The sequence below is a fragment of the Elephas maximus genome, chromosome 1, assembly GCF_024166365.1.
Source record: "Elephas maximus indicus isolate mEleMax1 chromosome 1, mEleMax1 primary haplotype, whole genome shotgun sequence".
NCBI classification, from domain to species: domain Eukaryota; kingdom Metazoa; phylum Chordata; class Mammalia; order Proboscidea; family Elephantidae; genus Elephas; species Elephas maximus.
The window spans coordinates 119,298,648-119,324,299 of record NC_064819.1 but is presented as its reverse complement, the minus strand read 5'-3'; the positions used below and the strand labels follow the sequence as shown (position 1 = coordinate 119,324,299).

Here is a 25,652-nt window from a genome sequence, read left to right as displayed (position 1 = left end):
AGTTACTCAAACTGAAGCTCCCACTAATATCTTCGCCCCAGTCCTACCTCCAGACTCTCCACTCCAAATCTAGTCACCAAACCCTGCCCCTGTTTGCCTCCTAAAATTCTCCCTGTGTCCAGTCCTGTTTTCTCAAATCTATCCACAAGCTGCTACCAGGCTCTCTAAATTCAAGTGTACCAGGACACTCCTTAACCTCAACTTCATTGAGGACACTCCTTCACCTACAAAATAAATGCTATTTGAGGTTACTCCTCTTTTGTCTCCTGCCTCATCTCTTCACACTGCTGAAACCCACACCTCCAACACCACTTTGCTGTGTTGTGCCCTCTGCCCTTACCCAGGTGACCCTCTACCTCCAGGAGGCCTTTGCTACTCCCGTGTCTGATTCCATCTCTAAACCCCAACACCCACAGCAGAGACTGCACTCACTGAGGCATCTCCAGTGAGTAACAATGCACGGCGCACTGTCAGCCGGCAGCGCATGCAGCTGCATGAACAGCTCCAGGCTCACCACCCGACGGAATCTGCCAAATGAGTGGAATCCGACAAACCTGGCCTTAGCCCCAGCCCGGTCATTTCCTACTTGAATGGCCTTATGCAAGTGCTCAGTCCCAGTTTTCTCAGCTGTAAAATATGACTGGAAAAAAAAAAAAGCCTCCCACATAAGGCTGATGTGAAGACCAAACAAAACCTGTTTAGATGCCCAGGCTTGCATCTGGAATACTACAGGCAGTTAATAAAGAGCTGCTTTATCGCTATTTTAAACAGTTACCACTCGTCTGCCGTGGAGGCTTACGTGTTGCTATGATGACGAGCAGGTTTCACCAGAGCTTCCAGACTAAGACGGACTAGGAAGAAAGGTGATCTACTTCCGAAAGTCAGCTAATGAAGACCCTATGGATCACAACAAACTGACCTCATTATGCACACAGTTGACTTAAATTGGGGGCCAACTTGACAGCTGCTAATAAAATCAGTATTTTAAGAACTGCAACTGAGCCTTTTTATTCAACTCTTCCTAAAGCAAGAGATAATTATCCTGTGTGTGGGCAGCCCAAGTCCTTGGCCTCAGAAACACTTCCTGCCTTTTGGCCACTTTACTTCTCATTAACACCTCTGCTAATAGGTAAGAGGGAGAGGAAATGTCCTCTGTCAACATGACTAATGATGTGTTATCTTTCTGTGCTACTGTTGACTCTCTGCCAGCAGGACGAGCTGACTCAGCCCACACTCTGCCTCCCTCTCAGGTGGACAGAAAACAAACGTATCACGCCTAGCTAGGGCTGGAGCTGCAGTCTGTGGCCTGCACAGAGTTTCCTAGTCAGATTCTAGGACAGAGGGAAACTAGAGCTGTACTATTGGCACCATTGGCACCTTAGAATAACTGTGCTACATCGAGGCACTACGAGGGAGTGGTCAGGTAAGATGAGAATGTGAACATATCTGAGGACTAACATATCTAGACTGCAGTCCCTGGGTAGTACAAACAATTAGTGTGCAAAACCAAAGGTTGGAGCTTCAAGTCCACCCAGAGGTGCCTCAGAAGAAAGGTCTGGCAATCTATCTTCAAAAAATCAGCCATTAGAAACCCTAAAGAACACAGTTCTACTCTGACACGCATGGGGCCACCATGAGTAAGAGTCACCTCGACAGTAGCTAGGTTTTTTATGTATAAATCATACCACAAAAAAATAAAAAATAGGTTTTCAATACAACAAATAATTTTTGATCACTTCCTGTGACTAAGACACTGAATTCCCCAGTGTGGGGGGCTAAGACGCATAAAGTAAATCCCTGATGACAAACTGACTGGAAACAAACATACATAGCTAAGTACGACCCTAACAAAAATCATAGGAGAACTGAGCCACAAGGTGTTAGGATATTTACATTTTTCTTTTTCTTCACAAATTTCTAACACATATTGCGTGAATAAAATTTAGGGAAAATGTCTACACATACAAACTTTAAAAAAAAAAAAAAAACTTCAAAACAGAAATCACTCCAGAATTTTTTCTGAGCAGATGGTCCCTGTGTTTTTGGCAGAAGACATAAGGTTAACTAGAGACATGACAACTATCTACTGACGGGGAAGGGTGACTGCAAGAACCCAGCAGGCTCTCACTGTCTGTTTTCCTTCCTCCTTGTAGCAGGCACTTCAGGTTGGCCACCCCATGTCCATTCCCACCTCACTAATCCTCCTACTCCACTTTCATACCCACCCTCTATCCTACATCAATTCCCACCTCACATCCATTCCCACCCCTAACCCCTCTACCCCACATCCATTCCCATCTCACTAATCCTCCCACCCCACATGCCTTCCCACCCTCTAACCCCTCTATCCTATATCTATTCCCACCTCACCAATTCTCCTACCCTACATCCATTCCCACCTCACTAATTCTCCCACCCCATATCCATTCCAACCCCTCTTATTGGTATTCCTTGCCTATCTATCTCTCACTACAGAGGCAAAACACAACAACTGGCATTCTCAGGCTCTCGTGTGGCCAGGACTGGCCCTGTGACTCTGTATAGGAAAGAAAGGCCTGGCAAATCACAGACTAAGTCACACCAGCTCCTGGCAGCACTGAAGCAAACCTACCACCCACCTGCATGCTTCCTGATTCTAAGATAATTAAATGTCTCTTTCATTTAAGGCATTTTAGGTTGAGTTTTTTTTGTTATTTACAGTCAAGAATATTCCAAATACACTCGTCTATTTCTTCAGGTCTAAGGCCTTTTTTTTTTTTTAAAAAAAAAAAAACAAAAACATTGCTCTAACACATGGGGTCACCATGAGTCAGAATCAACTCAACAGCAGCTGGTTACTTGTTACCAGTGATCTGAAATCACCAAAGTTTTCTGACACTTCCCATGTACCGAATTTTCTTTGGACCTGAACTTGAAAACTGAAATACAATGGCTTAAAACATATAAATTTTAAAAAGTCTATGTAAATCACATCACAAGTAATAACCCTCAGCTATATTTGCCTGGAAACCCTTGTGGCATAGTGGTTAAGAGCTATGGCTGCTAACAAGAGGTCAGCAGTTCAGTTCCACCAGGCACTCATTGGAAACTCTATGGGGCAGTTCTACTCTGTCCTGTAGGGTCACTATGAGTTGGAATCGACTCGACGGCAATGGATTTGGTTGGTTTCTTGGTTTATATTTGCCTTACAAAAACATCTTTACACAGATTTTCTTTTTAAACAGTAAGTTACTAAAACCAAAACCAAACCCACTGCCATCCAGTCGATTCCAACTCATAGCGACCCTACAGCACAGAGTAGAACTGCCCCATAGGTTTTCCAAGGAATGCATGGTGGATTCGAATGCCTGACCTTTTGTTTAGCAGCCAAGCTCTTAACTGCTGTGCGACTGGGTGGGAGCAACGCTGAAGGTAAGAGTTCCACAAGCTTTGCTCCTGGCCACTATGTAACTTCATTGAATCACTACGGTTACCGGAGATGTGGGGCAGGCACAGTATTAGCCCCCTCCCGCCTTACCATTTTAGAATAAAGTTTTGAAAAGTCAAGTTATGTGAACAATTGTAACAAATTATTTATTAGGTAAGCTGGGTCTACCATAAAATGCAAATTTTCTATTAACAATCTTATTAGTATCGATATCTAGCTTTATTTAGAATATGTATAGTTCTAGAAAGTACATAAGAATCTCTTTATAATACTGACCTTTACAGTCAGGACTAATAACCACCCCACATAAGCTAATCACTTGATAACATGCTGAGAATAGTGCAGATAGGATAACGGCTAAATTACTACGAGCAGAATTATAATGGGGGCTACTGCTAAGGTAAAACCACTGCTCATTATCTTCAGTAAAACTCCCTTGTTTTCCCAAGTGGATGCGCTTTTTTTAATAACATGAGAATACAGCTGTGCTATAAGTTACTTCCTGAAGATAAGAAATCCAGCACCAGAAAACCAGTGCCACTAATCTTCTTATAAAGATTATGTTTGATGAGCGCATTAATATTTGGTGACCTGATTCTTAAAATGATATTTCAGTTCAGTGCTTTTTCTTAATGATGCAAAAATAACCCACTTCACAGGCAGACACAACTCATGGCTCAGCAGGGTGGCTTTCGGTGCAGGCAACACCATCTCCCTATGTTTGACCTTGAGGCAGGAAGGCTCAATGGTTAGAAGCACTGTTTTTTCAAGCCAGGCTGTAACAGTTTGAATCCCAACTCTGCCATTTACTAGTTGTATGAGCTTGGCAAGTTACTTAACTTCTCTGTGTCCCAGTGCCCTCATCTGTAAAATAGGGCTATTTACGTAAAAAAATGAGGCTGTAACCGTTGTGAGGATTAAATGAGTTAATCATGCAAAGTGTTTAAAACAGTTCAAGGCACATTGTTCAAAAACTGTTCGCTGTTTGTATTATCATTAGGCAGGCTTCCTCTTCTCAGTTTTGCCTGGCCCCAACTCAAGTACTTACCGGTTTCTATACTGCTATACTCTCTTTTGCAGCCCTTTCCAACCCAGTAAACGGCTCCACCATCCCCCCAGTTGATAAATCCAAATACATTTGTTATAAATCCAAATAGCTCAGCAGCTCTATAAATACATCAGTTGATAAATCCAGTACATCGGCAGATCTTGTCGACTTTACCCCCGAGATATATCTCACTACCTTACTGCCACCCCACTCCACCCCAACCCTGGTCTAAGCCTCCTCAGCTTGTCTTTGAAACCCTTCAACAAGTAGCCTCCTCTCTGGGTTTCCCTGCTTCCTCTCTTCCTCCCTACAGTCTAATCTCTAACCAGCAGGCAGAGAAAACTTTCCAAAGGATAAATCAGATATCTCATGTGCTTACGCTCCACCACTTCAACTGAGGAAAAACAAATCCAAGCTCTTACCAGACTCTCTGAGCCCCTAGATGAGCCCTGCCAACAGGGCTGGATTAAGGCATGTGAGAACTTGAAACAGGTCATTTGCCCCTCTTCTGTTCACTCACGCATTTGAAAGGAGTATGTGAGGTGTATATATATACATACACAAACGTGTATATATATATACACACACACACGTGTATATATATATACACGTGTGTGTGTCTTAGCTATCCACGATGTAACTTCTTTCTAATGCAACTATAATATTAGCAATTGAACACAAAAGTGGCACATGTCATTTCAGCAGTATGAGATGAACTGGATTCTAAAATTTTTAAAGGATACAAGGTAGTAAGATTTTTACCACATACCATATTTTCTACAAAAAGAATATTTCACATATTCTTCAACAAAGAAAATGAGTCAGTGAACTTAATTCTCAAAATGGATCAGAGACTCGTTACCTACTAATATAATCGGTCCTTGCCTATGGTAGGGGACCACAGGAGATAGATGTCAATGAAGGTGTTGAAGTGATAGGGGCCTCACAGCTTAAACAACCTTGCACATAGGCACCTTGCGCATTGTGACCTTGTGTGAACTTTCCACCAGCACATTCTCTTGCACTGGGGCCGGGAGCAATTTCATTTAGTGCCCTGCCGGTTCCCTTCTACTGCGTTGCTCGCTTTTCCTTGTGTCTTGTCTGCTTGGCATCTATGGGTCTTTGCATTGGATAACTGGTGCCTCTCTTTTATTGATGCCCTAAGCACGTGCTTACCTTGCTTATTGGGTAATCCGTCCCTGCCTGCCAACTTCTTCAAATCTATCTCCTACTCCCATCCATACCAAATGCTCCAGCCACACTGGCCCTTGTTCTGCCCTCAGGCTCACCAAGCTCATCCCCAAGCCTCTGCTCATACCTCTGCCATATTCACATGGCTGTGTCCCTCCCATCGATGCAAACGTCCTCAGAGAAGTCATCTCAAAAACTCAAATCTCTGATGGTACGATGAGTAAGCACTTGGCTGCTAACTGCAAGGTTGACAGTTCAGACCCACCTAGCAACTCCCCAGGAGAAAGACCTGGCAATCTGCTCCAGTAAAGATTACAGCCAAGGTAACCAGTTCTACTCTGTCACATGCAGTCACTATGATCAGAATCAACTCAAGGGCACCACCACCACCAACAACCACATTTCCCTGTTTTGTTTTCTTTATAGTTTATCACTATCTGAAATTCTTAACTACCCGTTCATTTACTGGCTATCTCCCTTGGCTAGAATGGAAGCTCCATAAGGCCATCTGAGATTATACCTGTTTTAGCTAGCTAGAGGGGACAGTGGTGGTTCATTGGCAGAATTCTGCCTTCCATGCTGTCAAGTCAATTCCAACTCACGATGACCCCATGTATTACAGAGTAGAAATGCTCCACAGGGTTTTCTCGGCTTTAATCTTTACAGAAGCAGTTCACCAGGCCTTTGTTATATGAATCCACTGGGTGGGTTCCAACCACCAACTTCAGGTCAGCAGTCAAGTGCAGATCAATCGTGCCAACTAGGTACTCTTAATCTTCAGCCCGTTTTAGTTTCTTAGTGCTACTGTAACAGAAATAACACACGTGGGTGGTTTAAAAAAACAGAAATGTATTATCTCACAGCTTAGGAGTCCAGAAGCCTGAATTCAGAACATCAGCTCTAGGGAAAAGTTCTCTCCCTCTCTCGCGCTCTCTGTCAGCTCTGGAGGGGAAATCCTTGTCTTAGCTTCTCTAGCACCAGCGTTCCCTGGTTCCTTATTGATCTCCATGTGCGTCTATCTTTCCCCCATTTTGTTAGCTTGCTTCTGTGCCTTAATTTGCTCTGTCTCAAAAGTGGTTAGGTTTCAACAGACTGAGTACAACACAACTAGATTGTGCCCAGCTACCACAACGAACTGCTCTGAAAGAGATCACAATAGAGGGTCCAGGACAGAGCTGGAGAAAAATGTAGAACAAAATTCTAACTCAAAAAAAGACCAGACTTACTGGTCTGACAGAGACTGGAGAAACCCAGAGAATATGGCCACCGGACACACTTACAGCTCAGTAATGAAGTCACTCCTGAGGTTCACCCTTCAGTCAAAGATTAGACAGGCCCATAAAACAACACAAGATGAAATGGGCACACCAGCCCAGGGGCAAGGACAAGAAGGCAGGAGTGGGCAGGAAAGCTGGTAATGTAGAACCTAGGGTCAAGAAGGGGAGAATGTCAGCAAGTCATGGGCTTGGCAACCAATGTCACAAAATATGTGTACCAATTGTTTAGTAAGAAGCTAGTTTGTCCTGTAAACTTTCATCTAAAGTACAATTAAAAAACAAAAAAAGCAAAGATGAGAAGATAAGAGGGCAGGGAAGCTAGAGTACTGGAAATGGAGCAAACTGAACATAATTAAAGAGAATGCTGACACATTGTGATACATGTAACTAATGTCATGAAAAATCTGTGTGGAAACTGTCAAATGGGAAACTAACTTGCTATGTAAACTTTCACCAAAAACTCAATAAACTATTATTAAAAAAAAAAAAGTGGTTAGGTTTAACACACCCTACACTCATTAGCATTACATGGTTAGGTTTAACACACCCTACACTCATTAGCATTATATGTTCTCATTAGCATAACAAAGAATACCCTATTCCCAAAAGGGATTACATCCACATGTATGGGGTTTACAACTTAGAACACATATTTTGGGGAAACACAATTCAATCCATAACAGCCCCCAAACTAAGTTTCCTGAAATACAGTCTCTCGGGTACTTCAACCAAAAGTGAAGTTTCAACCAACCACCTCTAAATTGCTTAAGTTCACTTCAGAAGGTGAAAAAAAAAGTCCCAGCCAAGTGCCCATTTCGCCTCATTTCTAAACGCTGGGGAAATGAAACTGACCCAGAAAGAAAGAAAGAAAAAAAAAAAATTCAGTATTCAAGGGTACTTGTTGGTGTTGGATGTATGTGTTAACCAAAGAAAATCCGCTGATCTTTTCCCCATCTTGGTTCTGGGGATCAAACACTGACTACAGCAGGGTAAGAATTTGAAGCAGCTTCTCCTTATTATCAAATCCTTGATTACAATGAGTAAGCCTAGCCTTGTGGTTCCATAAACCCCAATGAGCAACCTCACTGAACACGCACACAACTGTGGCACAACTCTCCTAAGGTCAGCGTGGGGCATCAAGTCACCAAATCAGCATCAGAGGAGGTCAAAACTCCAGAGGACCTTGGACATCACTCACACCAGCCTTTCACCACTCAGATGAGGAAACTGAGGTTCAAGAGATGACGTGATTTACCCAAAGCCACACCACTTGCATTGGGCAGAGCAAGGACAAGAACCCTGGACTGACTGACCCAGTGCTGCTGTCACTCCATCATCATGCCACCTATGCATGCAAGGACTGCAGAGAGCCCAGCTCTTCTTGGCATAGTCTTCAAGTTCTCACTTACAGGTTTGGCCCAACCCATTTCTAAATCCACTCCCCAACAGAGCTGACAAATTCCCCAAGTATGCTGTTCAAATATGGTTTAATGTCTGCTGTGTGCCAGCCACTCTGTTAAGCAGCAGGACCATGAAGGACAGATGTGTACCTTTAAGGAACTCGCTTTGCGGGGGACAGAGATAAGAGTGATGATACAGGTGTCTCCAGAAACCACAGCGGAGTAAGGGAAAGCTTCCCGGAGAAGTATTATCTCCTGCATTGCATCCCATGAGATGAGGAGTGAGCCAGACAATGAAGAAGGGAAAGAGTACGTCATGGCACGTAGAATAATAAATATAAACAAAATCTTAGAAGCATGAAACAGCATACGGCCACTAAGGGCAGCTACCTGTTGCTGAAGCACAAGGTTCAGGCTGGAATGGGTTGGGAGCTGAGGTGGGAATGGGATGGGAAGGGTCGACAGAGGACAGGAATGTTGCCAGGTGGTATATTGAAGGTATAAGGAAGTCACTCATCACATTTGTGTTTTAGAAAGATCACTCTGGCAGGGGTATTGAGAAAATATCTGAGGGAGGCAAGAATGTAGGAGTTTGGACCTCTATCACTAGAGTCAATACTAATAACAACAATGATCAAATTTTATTGTGTATTTTCTCTATGCCAGACACTGTTCTCAGCATTTTATACAAGTTAACTCATTTAATTCTCATACAACCTCACGAGGTATGGACTATTATTACCTTTTTACAGATGAGCAAATTGAGGCAGAGAAGCTAAGTTCCTTATCCAAAGGAGACAATCACCTAACCACTATGCATACTCTCTCTTCAAGTAAGAGGCCTGAACAGAGACTTCTGTAAAAGGGACGAAGGGAGGGGCTGCACCATCCAGCCATCACACTAAGCTAATGCCCAAGCTTTGGGTCCCCCAAGTCTTCCACACTGTCCTGCCCTCCTGCTCAGAAACAGAACCAAGTCAACTCAGAGTGAGTCTGTGCTCCATAACACAATGTCGCACCACCTCAGAAAAGCCCCCTGTCTGCAATGTCCTCCTTGCCCTTCCCAGACAGTATGAACCTACTTTCGGTGAAAACTGGGGTCCTGCATCCCTGACTGCCTCAATTCCAATAAGCCTCCTCAAAGAGCCCACAGTGACTCTTGGTTTTGCAGACCCACTTGGCACTTAGCTACATTAAAAATAACACAACACTGAACTCTTCCCAACTAAACACTGTAGGCTTCTTGAGGGCAAGAATTAGATGTTAGTCTTCCAAAAACATAGCACAGACCTAGCACAAATATCTGATTAACTGACTGAACCTGCCTGGGGAGCTTTTCTAGAACTACAGAAAAGAATTACAGTCAAGGATAAAAGGAGCATGGACAACGAAGCAGGGCTGTTGGCCTATTTTTCCAGCCCCAGAAAGACTATAGGACTCGGAATCGGGAGTCGGGATGTGTGGCCCATATCTTTACCTCTCTAGACTTTAGTTTCTTTGGCTGTAAAACAAGTACATTTATACAATTTCTAGGGCTCTAGTCAACTCTGGGAAACCCTGGTGGCATAGTGGTTAAGTGCTACAGCTGCTAACCAAGAGGCTGGCAGTTCGAATCTGCCAGGCGCTCCCTGGAAACTCTGTGGAGCAGTTCTACTCTGTCCTATAGGGTCGCTGTGAGTCAGAATCGACTCAACGGCAGTGGGCTTGGTTTTTGCTTTTTTTTTAATTGAACTCTGACTAAAAAAAAAAAAAAAAATCTTCAACAATCTAGCAATATCATTAAAATTTGTAACACTGATACCCTTTCAACCAGTAATTACGCTCTCTGAAGTTTACCTTAAGGAAAAAAAACTAGTACACACAAGAATGTTCAATCCGGCACGGTTCATCCATTGCAAAGAAATAGAAACAATTTAAATACCCAGCATTAGGAGACTAGTTAAATAAACCAACTGTGGTATACCCAACACAATGGAATACTACAGCACCAGCATCAACAGTAAAATAGATGTATACATACTGAAATGGAAGATATTCAGTGAAAAGGGCAAGTGGTAAAACAATTTATGTAGTAGGAGTCCTTTTTTGTTTTAATAAGAAGAAATACATGGTGGCATATGAAGAGAAAAAAGTCTGTAAGAATACAATCTAAAACTGTTAATGGCTGGTATCATTTAGAAGGAATTCAAAGGAAATGTCACTTTTTATTCTTTGAATTCTTTTCAGCATGCAACATATATCCTGTTATTAGTTGCTGCTGAGTCAATCTGACTCGTGGCGAACTCATGTGCACAAAGCAGAAAACTGTGATCCACAGGGTTTTCAAGGCTGTGACCTTTCAGAAGCAGATTACCAGGCTTCTCTTCTGAGGTGCCTGTGCATGGATCACACAAAAACAGGGTCATACTATGACCCAAGCAGCAGGATCCTCTGAGGCATTTATTGAGCATCTTCAGAAGAAGGGCCCTAGGCATTCTAAATCAAGGCAAGAAGCCACAGCCCCACATAACATTTCACAAAGTCTGAAAGCCACTTTCTGGCTTTCACAACTGCTCATGTAACTCCAACTCCTATTTCCTACAAGCTAGTTGTCTTGGTTGTCTAGTGCTGCTATAACAGAAATACCACACATGGATAGTTTTAACAAACAAATTTATTTCTTCACAGTAAAGTAGGCTAAAAGTCCAAATTCAGGGTGTCAGCTCCAGGGGAAGGCTTTCTCTTTCTGTCAGCCTTCTCATCAATGTTCCCCCAGACTAGGAGCTTCTCAGGTGCAGGAACCCAGGGTCCAAAGGAGGCGCTCTGCTCCCGGTGCTGCTTTCTTGGTGGTATGAGGTTCCCCTGTCTCTCTTCTTGCTTCTTTGTTTTATATCTCAAGAGATTGCCTCAAGACAATCCAATCTTATAGACTGAGTTCTGCCTCACTAACACAACTGCCACCCAACCTCCCTCATTAACATCATAGAGGCAGGATTTACAACATAGAGGAAAATCGCACAATACCAGGAATCATGGCCCAGCCAAATTGATGAACACATGGCGGGGGGGCGGGGGGGGAGGGACAAAATCCAACCCACAATACCAGTTGACAGCCCCTCCTGATTACCTTTTCCCCCAAAACAGGTGTGGATTGTGGAAAGAAAGGTAACTAGAGTGGTGGGGGGGGGAGGGCGGGCAGAGTCCTCTGCCTTTGGCCACACAATCCAGAAGTCTCTTTCCACCCACCACATGACAAACCCATTCCTTGGGGTCCTTGAAAACAAATATGCCAAATTTCTTCCAACTGAGTTAAATTCTGTAGAATCCGAATATTACAGCCTAGATAAGGAAACTCTTCAAAAGAATGATGAACAAAAAAACATAAAATATTCCACCTTACTTTTAGGAGTCCACAGTATTTTACACTACACACACACACACCATTAGATCTTCTAAAATACCACATGCAATAGCAAATTACCATTCCTGTCCACTAAATAATACCCAAGAGAAAGTTAATGGACATCCAGAAGTTGCTTCTATGCATTTACCAAGGCCTACCCCATGATCTCACCACTCCTCATAACTATCCTATGAGGCAGAGGGCAAGCGTTCACAGTCCTGCGTTCTGGGTAGAGTCCTAAAATAGGCTAACTTTCCCAAGACTTCTGGGAGCACAGTGAGAAGCCTGGAGCACTCACTGGATCCTCACCCAGAAGAGCTCAAAGGCCCTGTTGCATGCCACAGCAAAATCATGGTTGAGATTTTTGCCATCATTGCTAAGAAATGTTTACACTATGATTTCTGACCCTCCTGTGTGAATACCAGCTATACTTTGCCCCTAAAATTTCAAGTCTGGGGTAAAGGGTCCTTTTAAAGATATTCCAAGTGCCTACTTATGTATCACAGTGAACAGAAGGTGCAAGTTCAGCAGAGAGGATAATGCAATGAAATGGTGTGAAAACAAGCTGAGGGGCTTCTTGCTCACTGGAGGTCCCTGGAAAGAGGTGAGTGGAAACGTGGAAGCAGGCTCATTTTACCATGCTATCATATTGAAAGCATGATTCAATCTATGTCAATAAACCCATGTGTGTCAGAGTAAAACTGTGCTCCACAGGGTTTTCAATCGCTGATCTGTGGGACGTAGATCACTAGGCCTTTCTGCCAAGGCACCTCTGGGTGGACTTGAACCTCCAACCTTTTGTTAGCAGCCTAGCATGTTAACCGACTGCACCACCCAGGGATTCCAATGTCAACTCTAGAAAAGTTTTATTAAATGATTGTATTTATTTTTCACAAAGACCTTGAGCTATTTTTTAAAAAGACAGGCCAGCAACCAGTTTCCTTCCAAGTTACTCTAGAACAATAAACAAAAATTCTCCAAGTACTAGTCTTCTAAAGCTTCAGCAGAGGGTGATGGAACTAAAGTTCTTGGAAGAGCACACAGTACACACTCACATTGCCCAGAAAATAGAATCCACAGGGTCACCGGTGTCCTTGTGGGTGCATTTTCATAAACCTGATGGCCACATTCATCTGAACAAAACCAGAAATAAACAAGCTCTTTTTACCCATAACGCATCTGGCTGTCCATCTCTCTCCCAACCAAATCCCTAAATACAGACTTGCTGTATTTTAGAGAGTAATTTACAAGTTGAGCACAGGGACACCCCACAATCAAGGAAAATATGTCCACCAAAAGGAGGTCAATTTTTGTATTCTGTGGCCGACAAGTATTTATACAATGCCTCAGATGGGTCCCCAAGACTTGGAAGGTGGTATGGCACAAACAGCATTGGACTAGAGGGCAGGACACTCCCAGTACAAAAATCTTTGACATTGCCATCTCCTCCTCTTCATCCCCATAGGTACTGTATCATTTCCTCTGACCTAGACTACTGCAAGAAGCCCCGGAAGCACAATGGTTAAAGGCTCTGCTGCTAACCAAAGGTCAACAGTTTGAATCCACCAGCGGCTCGAGAAAAAAGATCTGGCAATCTGCTCCTGTATTGATTTGGAGCCCTGGTGAGGCAGTGGTTAAATGATTGGCTGCTAACCAAAAGGTCAGCAGTTCGAATCCACCAGCTGCTCCTTGGAAACCCTATGGAGCAATTCTACTCAAAGGTCAACACTTTGAACCCCCGAGCAGCTCCTTGAGCAAAGAGATCTGGTAATATGCTCCCATAAAGGTTACAGCCTAGAAAAACCTACTGGGCAGTTCTACTCTGTCATATACAGGGTCGCTATGAGTCAGAATTGACTGGATGGCACACAACAGACTACTACAAGGAGCTCCTGACTGGTCTCCCTGACTCCATTCTCTGAAACAAAGATCTAGCTGCACTGCACCTCTGCTCAACCAGGTTCCTCTGCCTACAGAATGGAATTCATCTCCTTAGCAAAACTAACCAGGCCCCTTTATGATCTGTTCCCAGGCTCCTCTCTAGTCAACTCCCTCTCAAACATGCACCCCACATTCTAGCCTCCTTGAAATGATTGATTTCAGCAGCAACCACATGCTTTTTCCCTCCTGCCAGCCTAGTTTGAATGTCGCCACCTCTAATGCCTTCTCTCAACTCCCCGGAATGCACGAGACTTCTCAAAGCTGTCATGACGGTCTGCAGAGGCTTCCTCCTGAGTACTCATCACACTCCCAGGCTGACTCCTTGCTCCCTGGTGAGCCCCTAGGTGGGGCAGTACAGTTGAGTGGTAAGTGCACACAGGGAGCTGGGTTCAAATGCTCTCTCCAGAACTGAACTTTAAAGTTTCTTAAATACCCATAATCCTCAGCTTCTGCATCTGCAAAACCGGAAGTATAATGGCAGGATTGGGTTGTTATTCAGATTAAGAGAAATACTTTATGTGAGGCACTTAATATAATGTCTGGAGCTCAGTAAAAATTTCAATAAGTGGTGGCCGTTGTAATTGTTATTAATACATAACATATACTCACTAAATGTTTCTTAAATCAAAGACACACTAATCTCCACTAGCCTGAAGCAAACTGCAATTTCTCTAGGTCTCAGTTTTTTGACCTGCAAGTGGGAGGGTGGGGAGTAAAACGTACAGAGGAAGGAAGGAAGGGCCCGACTAGTACATAAGAACAATCAGAAAACAATTAAGTGCGAAACTCTCTAGTAATAATATGGTAACAATAACAAGAGATCTGAGAAATAACAACTGTTTCCTTAACTTGAGAAATGTATGGACTGCCACTATAAAAGGAAAATACTCTCTTGCTCTCCAGCTCCTACCCCTGCAGTGTGCACCTAAATTATTTTTATTATAATGTTACTTAAATATGTACTAACATAAAGCTAGGTAGGTCCTCCTTTGGCTTTAGGCCTTATAAAACAATAAGGCAAAACAATTTAAAACTCTGATATGAAACCAATAAAATTCAAAAGAACTCAACATGAAGTTGGCATGACAGATGACGGTGATGATGCAGTTTTACAGACACTGCACCACTGCTCACAATGTGAATGAAGAACTGACCCCATTCGCAGCACTGGTTCCTCCTTGGGCTCTGTGAGCCCTTCAGCTACCAACCACTGTTCTCAAAACAAACTGTCATGAAATCTTTGTTCATGCAACTCACAGCCATCACCTGACCAAAATGCATCATTTCGGTACTAAGTCCGTATCTGCTCCTTCCCCATTTGCTGAAGACTACTAAAGGAGCACTCAAGCATAGGCCCTAAAATCTATGGCAATCTTTCAGATGCTACAGAATTTATGATTTTTTAAGGTTTATTACTGAAAAGAACATTTAAAAATTCAGTTATGGTTTTAAAAAATAAAAGCTTCTAGGAAAATGTCCTTAAACTCCAGTTTAAGAAACATTGTTCCATAAGAAAAGTGTCTTGCCATACAGTATCCAAAAGATCTTAGATATTTTAGATCTAACAGCATGCTGGCACTCTGTAAAGTGTTTTACATCCATTTATCTCTTTATTACTTTAACACCTAGAAATCGAAGGCTTGGAGAGAGTATTCAAAAGATGGAGTGGTGTTTTGAACCCCCTGATTCCAGAACCCTGCTCTCTGCCTCTTCAAGACAAGCTCTGTACCCAATAGATGGATTCTGATAGAAAGGGAGAAAAATGTGGAACATAATACCAAATTGTTATAGAATCCAGACTTACTGAACCTATTGAGGCTGGAGGAGTTCCCAAGTCCATTGCCCTGAGTAACTCTTCAAATCTTAAATTAAAACTATCGCCTGAAGTCACCTTTAAATTAACAGTTTAGCTCCAAAAGTAAAGATTGTCACCCTTGAGTATTGTGTTATTTTTAAAAGTTATCTATAAAGACCAAATGGGAATGGTGTCAGAAAATTGCATTGACTAAGGCTATGGTTGCAGAGTTGATCATTGTAACAGATGTCAATAAGTTTTACACCCGTAAAAAGCTGAATTGGCGAAAGTTGTGCGATAGATATATTTAAAACAACTACAAAAAGAATAGCTGCTGAGGCTGCTGTGTACAACCAAACACGTCATAAGATTTAGTTCCTTGGTTTGGAGTTTTAGGGTCATGGTTTCATGTGACATCCCAGTCAGTTGGCCTAAGAATGTGTTCAGTGCTTCTGTTTTACCACTTTGTCCATTGCATAGTGTCTAGGATCTTAAAAGCTTGCAGACGGTCATGCAGGGCTGGACAATTCGTCTCTATCTGCCTGGCGCAACAGAGGAAGGACAGTCAGGAATAGGAGGAGGATATGGAATATGTGGCTAACTGCCTCCATGAACAACTGCCTCCTTGGCCATGAAACTAGAAGAAATGGATAGTGCCTGGCTACCATTACTGAACATTTTGTTCAAAAATTCTACAGAAGAATCCTGATCAAAACGGGAAAATGCAAAACAGAATTTCAAATTCTCATGGACTGCAGACTTTGTGGAGCCATAGAGGCTGGATGAACCCCTGAAACTATTGCCCCAAATAATCTTTTTTTTTTTTTTTAATTGTGCTTTAGGTGACAGTTTACAGCTGAGATAATCTTTCAGCCTTAAACCAGAAATATCCCCTGAAGTCATCTAAAAACCAAACAGTAGTTTAGCTTAACTAGTAAAAAATATCTGCCTTGAGCATTAAGCTCTTTTAAGAACTGTCTATACAGGATTAAAGTAACAACAGCAACTTGAAAGATTAGATAGGAACCTTAGGGGGCAATGAGTTTATGTAAATGGGGGAGGAACAACTCGGAAAAGGCAGGTGAGAATGGCTGCACAACCCAAAGGATGTAAACAATACCACTGAATTATACATGTACAACCAGCTGAACTGGTATATACTTTTCTGTGTATATTCTCAACAACAAAATAAATTAAAAATAAAAAAAGACCAAAGGGACCACAGCTATTTTAAAGTATAACGAGAAGGTTACAGGGCAGGGAGTTTAAGTCAGTGGAAGTGAAATAATCAGAACAAAAATAAGGAGACTGCTGACACAATTTGAAGAACGTAACCAATGTCACTGATCAGTATGTCTAAAAACTGCTGAATGGGATGGGTTATGCTGTGTATATTTTCACCAAAACCAAAATAAAATATTAATATAAAAAAAAGACAAGTCCTGTACCCGAAGAGCCTCAGCAGGGGGAGACCAGCAATAGACAATGTGAATCCAGGGTAAAACAACCATGCGAGAATCAGAGACTAAGAGAGAAAAGATGGCATTTTGAGGAAAGAAATGACAGAATTTAGTGACAAGATGGGTGTAGAGGAGAAGGGAAGGATCAAAGGTAAGTCCATGAACATCTGAGACAGGAAGAATGGCCGTCTCACTCCTCAGAAATGGAAGCACTGGGAAAAGTTTGGGAGACAAGACCTAAATTGAAACAGAGTAGGTTTAAGACAAAAATAATGTATTCCAAATGGGGATGATGTCCTCTTAACACGTCACAGCTGGCGATGCTGAACATATTCATAGCAATGATGCTCACAATCCATGAAAATTATGTCCAAGATAAGACAGTCAAAGGCGCCCAGCACAGAAGAGATGGAGAACAAAGACCGGTGAGACAAGGGCACTGGATTTTGTCTCATTACTAGTCTCAATAGATCAGTGCACAGTAGAAGTCAGAATGTAGGAAGGGGAATTATGATGGCTAAGAAACAAGGGCAGCCTACCCATGACCAACACACGTGAGAACTCATTCAAGCAACAAGCATTTAACTGCCCACTATTTTTTTTTTTTATGTACTAGGCACTGTTCTAGGTTCAGCTGTGAACAAATGCACCTCTGGTCTCATACCATACTCTAGTAGGAGAGGCAAAGAACAAGTAAGCAAAAATACAGTCTAAAGGTAGGTAGTAATAAGTGCTCTAAGGGCTAGGGGAAAAAAATAAAGCAGGATATGGAGAGAGAATAAAAAAAGGGGGCAGGCATTTCAGAAAACGTCATCTGGTGTCTTAGTCATCTAGAGCTGCTACAACAGAAGTACGACCAGTGGATAGCTTCAATAAAAAGAAATTTATTTTCTCACAGTCTAGCAGAAAAAAAAAAAATTTTTTTTTTTTTTTTTAAGTAGGCTAAAAGTCCAAAGTCAGGGCTTCAGCTCCAGGGGAAGGCTTTCTCTCTCGGCTCTGGAGGAAGGTCTTTGTCATCAATCTTCCCCTGGATTAGGGGCTTCTCCGTGCAGGAACCCCAGATCCAAAGGACACACTCTGCTCCTGGCACTGCTTTCTTGGTGATATGAGGTCCCCCACTCTCTGCTCTCTTCCCTTTCCTTTTTTTAAGATAAAAGGTGGGGCAGGCCACACTCCAGGGAAACTCCATTTACATTGGATCAGGAATGTGACCTTAGTAAGGGTGTTACAATCTCACCCTAGTCCTCCTTAACAGAAAATTACAATCACAAAATGGAGGACAACCACACAATACTGGGAATCATGGCCTAACCAAGTAGACACATATTTTCAGGGGACACAATTCAATCCATGATATCTGGCAATCACCAAATCATCAACCGAACTCTAAATAACAGGAAGTGACAAGATGAAAATCAATGTTTTAAGCAATGAATGCTTAAAACCAGCCTAGATGCCGTGTTGATGTTAGACAAACAGCAGTAAAACCCACATATTTGAAGGTACAATGAAATGTATACAAGCCGGAACTTGATGGGACTGCCTTGTTTTTCCAGGTCTCGTAAGTTTTCTGCCTTTGACAGGGTACAGCCTTATCATCTTCTATCACTCTCTATTAGTGGAAAATATTTGAGTTTTCCTTCTCTGACAAGTGTTTGTCTTATATAGGTTCTGGTTTGCGCAGGTTTTAACCATATTTCAGAACCGGTGCACACTGAGGGGAAAACTAATGGCGTCAGATACACTGAAGAATTAAAGAGGAGAAGCCGAAGATCCCGTGGGGGGAGACAAAACAACTTCACTATGTAGATGAGTATTACTTTTGAAATCCCTTTCAACTTGAATATTCTCTCGATTGGAAACAGATCCCAGAGCAGTGATATGCTTGAGGGAAGAGAAAGAAGCAGAGGCGGGATATTCATATAAGACTTTGCAATCATTTAAATAACGATTTATTGAAGAGGACCTACTGGGTGCAGGGGTCCCGTGCTCATAAGGGTGAGTAAAAACCTGAAGGCACCTCCAGGAGTTTTAAGTGGGATCAACTCTGTTAATACAGATCCCATGTAGGGGGTGGGGGGGAAGGGATGGTGAGACTATCATGCAGCTGGGGCTAGGCTAACGATCAGCTTCTGAAGCTTTCTCTGCTGAACAGGAGCATGGAGAGGCTACCACATGGTTGAACCCTGGCTAAGGACCGGTGGTGCAGGCTCAGCAGCAGATCAGTTAGAATAAGGCAAGTAAGCATCAAATCCACAGCTGGAATGCTGCCTACCAATCAGCATCAGAAAACAGTCTCTCTGTCTAAGCTGCATGAGTGGGCTCATCTTGACCATATTAAAGCCTCTTAGAGCAAAATTCTCAAACATTTCCGAGCGGAGTTGAATAAACAAAATTCTATGCGTGACCTGACCTTATCATGGAACCAGATGATGTTGATTCTGAGGACAAGGAAATATTAAGCTGGAATATTAATGATACGAAACTGCCACAGAATGTAAAAACAAAACAAAACAAAAAAACCTTACTGGTTCCAGGAATGGCCAGATTCCTACGCCAAGCACACCTACAGCTCAGAGGACAGGAACGCACAGAGGCACCTGAGCAGCTGGGCCATGCACAACATCAACAACCACAACTCCCGCATCCTAAAGAAGTCCTGCCTAGGCGTGGTGGTGTGCAGCCACAATTGCTCTGATGAGGGGGTGGCAAGGTCTACCTCCGCCCTGCCATCTGTGACACAGCCTGGCAGAAGCAGCAGAGGAAACACTGTCCCAACTGCAATGGGTCTCTGAAGCTAATTCTTTGCTAAGGCCATGAGGGCTTCCTGGTCACCAACTTCTGGCACAATAAGCCTTCATCTTTTTCCAGTTAAAGGGACAGCATGATCATCTAAAACCAGTAACCAAAGTAGAAGCAGAGGCAAGAAGAGTGACAAAGAAAGTACACATGGCATATCCCTCCACCTCTCTGAAGCTGAATAGGGGCTCAGAGGCAGGGAACCCTATTTCCAGCAGATTCCTGTATAACCACCTGCAGCCAAAACTAGCAGTCACCCACTATGGCCAAATCCAGGAGGTGATCTTTATGAAGAGAAAGTACATGTGGATTTTAACAGCTACTTCCCTTCCACCACACACCATTCACCCCAAGAGGCCCCTTTTCTCCTCACCTACACCTGCCACCCTCACCATCAATGTTCCCTGTCAGTTTTCAAAGCTCATTGCCATCGAGCCAATTTCCAACACAGACAAATCAGAATCCTGACAACAAACTGAGGGCAAGACTTCTTTCTTCACACAAAAAGTAACATTTGGGGCCTGTCCTACTCCACTCTTAGACTCCCATTCTTAGTAAGGAATGAAAACTTGTCCCATATGTGAAGTGAAATGCTTTCTGCTTATTTTCACATTGTGGCTCTCAGCACCTCAGTTGCGTTATCTGTTGGCTTTCCATTGTCCCTGGTGAATATCAAACAGCAGAGATGTACAAAGCCCACCTACTTAGGATCACTGCATTTGTATTGGGGTAGTTATAGAGAATGTTGAATATACTGTGGAGTGCCAGAAAAAAAACAGTCCATCTTGGAAGAAATACAACCAGAATTCTCTTTAGAAATGAAGATGGCCAGACTTTGGCTCTTTTATTTTGAACTCATCATCAGGAAAGACCAATCATTAAAAATGGAGATTACACGTAAAAAGACCGGACTTAACAGTCTGACTGAGACTAGAAGGACCTTGGAGGTCATGGTCCCCAGACCTTCTATTAGCCCAAGACAAGAACCATTCCCAAAGCCAACTCTTCACACAGGGATTGGACTGGACTATAGGATAGGAAACGATACTGGTGAGGAGTGAGCTTCTTGGATCAAGTAGACACATGAGACTATGTGGACAGCTCCTGTCTGGAGGGGAGATGAAGGCAGAGGGGGTCAGAAGCTGGCTGAATGGACACGAAAATAGAGGGTAGAGAGAAGGAGTGTGCTGTTTCATTAGGGGGAAAGCAACTAAAAATAAATATAGCAAGTTGTATATAAATTATTGTATAAGAGACTGCCTTGATCTGTAAATTTTCACTTAAATCACAATCAAAATTAAAAAAAAAAAAAACAGCCACTGAAAACCCTGTGGAGCACAGCTCTACTCTGACACACAAGGCCCCCATCTGTTGGAACCGACTCAACAGCAACTGGTTTTACTGGATGCCTGGCACTGGCCTAGGCTCTAGGACACCTATCACAATTTCTGCTTTCATGGAGTTTACAGTCCAGAGAGAAAAACATCATTCAACAAAAAATTACAAGTATAATGCTAAAGGGAGAATACAGGTTATTACAAAATGTGTTGACTCAGAGGCTTCAGGAGAGCCTCCCTGAGGAAAAGACATTAAAACTGAGTATTCAGGATGAAAGGAAACGAGAAACCTAGGACAGAAATGAGGAGAGTGCTGACACATTGTGGGGAATGAAACCAATGTCAGGGAACACTTTAGGTACGAACTATTGAATGGGAAACTAATCTTCTCTATAAACTTCCATCTAATGCACAATAAAAATAAAATAAAATAATGGAGATTACATTTGGTAACATGGAGTGTCTGCAAAAAACCCCAATGAGATGGATAGACAAGAGAGCCGCAACAATTGATTCAAGCATGGTGGTGATCATGAAGATGGCACAGAACTGGGCAACATTTCATTCTGTTATAGATAAGACTGTTGAGAGCTGAAGCTGATTGGGCAGCAACTAACAATACCTAGAATAACATGACACCTTGGGAATCGTGAGAAAGAAAGAATCAGGAGAGAGGGTTAAAGACTTACGGAGGTGTGGAAAGCTGAATTTATACCTGAAATATTTAATACTTTGTGTAGTTATGGGATTAGTTTATAAAATGTATTTTCTCATTGATTTCTAAGACTTACCAAACAAGGAATATGAACCAACTTAATTCAATACAGGCAACGAAGAGCAAAATTAAATGGCAGTATGTGCTTTCACAGGGATCACAACAGAAGGCCCCAGAGAGAGCTGGAGAAAAATGTAGTAACTAAAAAAAAGACCAGACTTACTGATCTGACAGAGACTGGAAAAACCCAGAGTATGGCTCCCAGATACCCTTTTAGCTCAGTAAGGAAGTCACTCCTGAAGTTTACCCTTCAGCCAAAAACTAGACAGCCCCATAAAACAAAAATGCGACTAAAGGGGCACACCAGTCCAGGAGGAAGGATGAGAAGGCAGGAGGGGACAGGAAAGCTGGTAAGGGGGAACCTAAGGCCGAGAAGGGGAGAAGAGTGTTGACGTGTCATGGGGTTGGAAACCAATGTCACAATATAATATGTGTATTAATTGTTTAATGAGAATCTTGTTTGCTCTGTAAACCTTCACCTAAAGTACAATAATAAAAAAAAAAAATTAAATGGCAGTACAAAGAGAAATCCTGGTGGTGGCAAACGGTCTCCTTTGCCTATCCTTCCTTCTTCTTCCTCACTGTCTTCCCCTTCCACAAGGGCTTACATTTTGTCCAGTTCATCTTTATTCTTTATAGCACCTGACTCAGTGCCAGGTTCATAATATGTGCTTGATAAATGTTTGCTTAAAAAAGTCTTGGCATAATGAACATGATGCTCATCAGACAGCCATATTGTGAACGCCAGTTCCTTTTGTGGCCTGAAGTACTTTACAACAAAGGTGAGCCTAGACATCAAATCTGAAAAGAAGCATGCAATAAATAGATAATTTTTTAATTAAAAAAAAAAAATTCACAGCTGATGAGAAGTTTGATAGCTGTGGCACCTTCTCCACCTCACACTCACCACATTTGTAATAAGGTCATGTCTCCCCCCACAAAGCTGTGAGTAGCTCAGAGGAATAAGTACCTTCTTTAATCCCTATATTCCCAGTAACTAGCAAATAATGAAAGCTCAGTAAATGTTTGACTGACTGAGGCCAAGTTTTAATGACATGAGTAAAATAGGAGAGGCTGAATAATTAAAGGTTTGATGGGTGTGAGAAGCAAAACGGGCCAGATTCCTGCTGGGTGTCCAAAGCTAGTGACTGCCTCTAACCAGCTGTATGGCCCTGTGAAAGGCACTTCAGTTCTGAATCTCAATTCCTTCATTTGTAAAATGAGGGGACTGGAGCAAATCAGAGGTTGTTCAGTGGACAGGAGACGATTTTCTTTATCCTGAGGCCTGGAGAGAGTCTGTGTCTTTGCTGTTTGGAGCAGGGGATGCAGGCCTCCCCTTTGGTTGTTATTCCAAACAATTTCAGAAAGGACGTACAGCTCGTATGGCTTCCACCACAACAACTTTTGGGGTTTGTCAGCAAATTGACCTGCTGGTGAAGTGGCAGGCAAGGAGCTGGGCTAGGGGGCAGAGACAGTAGTGAGTGGTGCTAATGAGTTACACAGATCTCAGAAATGAAACAACAAATAGCCCAAGGAAAGAATTTAACTGTGAATGGAACTAATTTTTGTGTTTTCAGGACGGTTTCTGAATCTGTCATGTACACACTCAAGCACTCAGACACACAGTTAATCAGGGAGAGAAACAGATTTTGAACAGCGTAAAAACTATAAAACAAATTTAAGAGCTGTTAGAGCAATAATTACCCATAGGCAAGACCACCCACCGCTAGCCTCTGAAAAAACTTGTCTATTTACCATATGTACAGAGTGCCATCAAACTACATTTTGAGCTACTGAGAACTTTTTATTTAGTATCAATAGAACTACTTCCAAAACCCATAATCTCCCATACCAACTGCATTCCCCAAGATTACAGGAAAACCCACGAACTCTGCAGAAAGGAGTGAAAAGCCAACCTTATCAAAGGAAATCTTCCAGTTGTATAAAACAAAACAAAAAAAACACCAAAAGAACACCGTAACATTTCTAGTTGAATAACTTCTCATTCATTCATTAACAACCTCATTCTGAAAAGTATTAAATTACATACTCTATATTCTTGGTGACAGCAATGCCTAAAGATTATACAACCAAGTCAACTTAAACTAAAGGACAGACAAAGCCATGTGTTTGAAAATGCCTGCAAAATAATAAACGCCTGAGGGAACTGGATGGCTTTTCCGCTTCCAAGCTAAATAGACGGGGTAGGGGAGCTTTGCAAAGATCATAGGTAGGATAACCTTCACGATTACAGATAGCAAACCAGCCAATCAATTCCACACGAACCAAGTCAATCAAAGAAAAAGAACAACACATGAAATGTTGTGAAAAATGCACAGTTTTGATTTTTAAAACACTGTCAGCGCTAGAGATCATATCAGGTCATTTGACTCGTGAGTGTTCCTGTGACAATGACTTGACTTTGTGTTAACTAAAACTTAAGCAAGGTGTCTGAGTTTCGATTCTCAGGCCTTCGGGCCCTCTCCCTACTTCCTGCACACCTTTGGACTACTGCACACTGACTTCCTGCACGCCTCTGGATTTGGGGTGCCTTCCTCCCTCCTTAAGGGTTACTTAAGCTACGTTCCAGAGACAAGCTCGGAGGTCAAAAGTTCGCAGTCCTCCGGCCCTCCATTAAAGCACAATCAGTATGTGCTTGGCAAGTTTGGCCGCAGCAGAGTGATTAATTTATGTAAACAAGTCTGAAGAGGTAACGCATCACTGCAAGGCAAAAGTCAGCAGGCTGAATATTGCCGTTCCGGGAGAGGCGGCTGCCAGGCTCGCCCGCCGGTCTGACGTTCACCGCGGCCCTTTCAACGCAACAGGTCCACGCAGGCAGAGCTTGGGCGGCGGGCATCTGGGCACCTGCCCACAGCTCCCCAGGCCCAGACCTTCTCCATACCCCTTCACCTCGTGTCCGTTCCCCTGACCAAGGAAGGCCTGCCTAGCTCCAGCTCTTCTGAGCACGGTCCGCCCGCGATAAGGCCCAGAGAACATTCCTCCGAAGATGCCGAGATAGTGCGGCTCCCTTGCGCACTGCCTACTTTCTCAGGGACCTGCCTTGGACAAAGGGGAGACGCATCCTTGCCAGTAGTGGAGGAACGCGGATGAGGGGAACGGCCCTGGGGTGCGACATGCAGTGCTCGGTCCGGCTGCGGACAGCCGGAGCCACCTGGTTCCTCATTTCCCAGGCACAACTGTCAAGTGTTAGGACGAAGTACCTGATGTGTACTTATCAGTCCAGAACGTTTCTCCAAACACACAAGCTCTTTTTCTAATTGGAAAACACCAGTTTGCTTTGTATAAAATGAAAAGAAACTTTTACCGCGGCGGAGGCCGGGGGAGGTAGGTAAGAGGATAAAGAAGCAGGTGAATGCGGGAAGGGGTGGTTCCGGCGGGTGCTCCTAGCCGGTCCAGTCCAGTGCTGGGAGAGAGATCGAGAGGAAGGGAAAGGGCGCAGCTGGCGGGGTCCCACCGCGCTCCCTGGAGGGCGGCGCGCAGGTGAGGCCGGACACTCACCTCCGGCAGCTCGCGGAGCTGGTTGGCGTCCAGCAGCAGCTCTTCCAGGCTGCGGGCGTAGCGGTAGATCTCCTCCGGGACGTAGACCAGCGAACAGTGGCGCTTGTCGATGCTCTCCACATGACGGTTGCACCGCCACAGGGGGATGCAGTGGAACATCGCCGCCCCGCTGCCAGTGGAGCCGGGTCCCGAGCCGCGGAGACCCGGGCTCCGAGCCCGCTCCGCCCGGCGCCTCCGCTCCACCCGCAGCGCGCTGCGCGATCGTTGGCTCCCCGCCTCGCTCGCTGCTCGCGCCAGGCTT

At 43.4% G+C, this 25,652-nt stretch overlaps 2 protein-coding genes across 4 annotated transcripts in view; one reads left to right on the top strand and one right to left on the bottom strand.

The window, feature by feature from the left end:
- Positions 1-25,591, bottom strand: part of LRRC1 (leucine rich repeat containing 1) — a 165,573-nt gene extending 139,982 nt beyond the window's left edge. Inside the window, exon 1 of the mRNA XM_049894592.1 lies at positions 25,352-25,591. Coding sequence (XP_049750549.1) covers positions 25,352-25,510 — 159 coding nt within the window. The 5' untranslated portion in view covers positions 25,511-25,591. The remainder of the gene's footprint in view (positions 1-25,351) is intronic.
- The window catches only part of KLHL31 (kelch like family member 31), a 161,552-nt gene continuing 160,356 nt past the window's right edge, over positions 24,457-25,652 (top strand). For all 3 annotated transcript variants that reach the window (XM_049894586.1, XM_049894590.1, XM_049894582.1), the window contains exon 1: positions 24,457-25,177. The gene's annotated coding sequence lies outside the window, so the exon portion shown is untranslated. The remainder of the gene's footprint in view (positions 25,178-25,652) is intronic.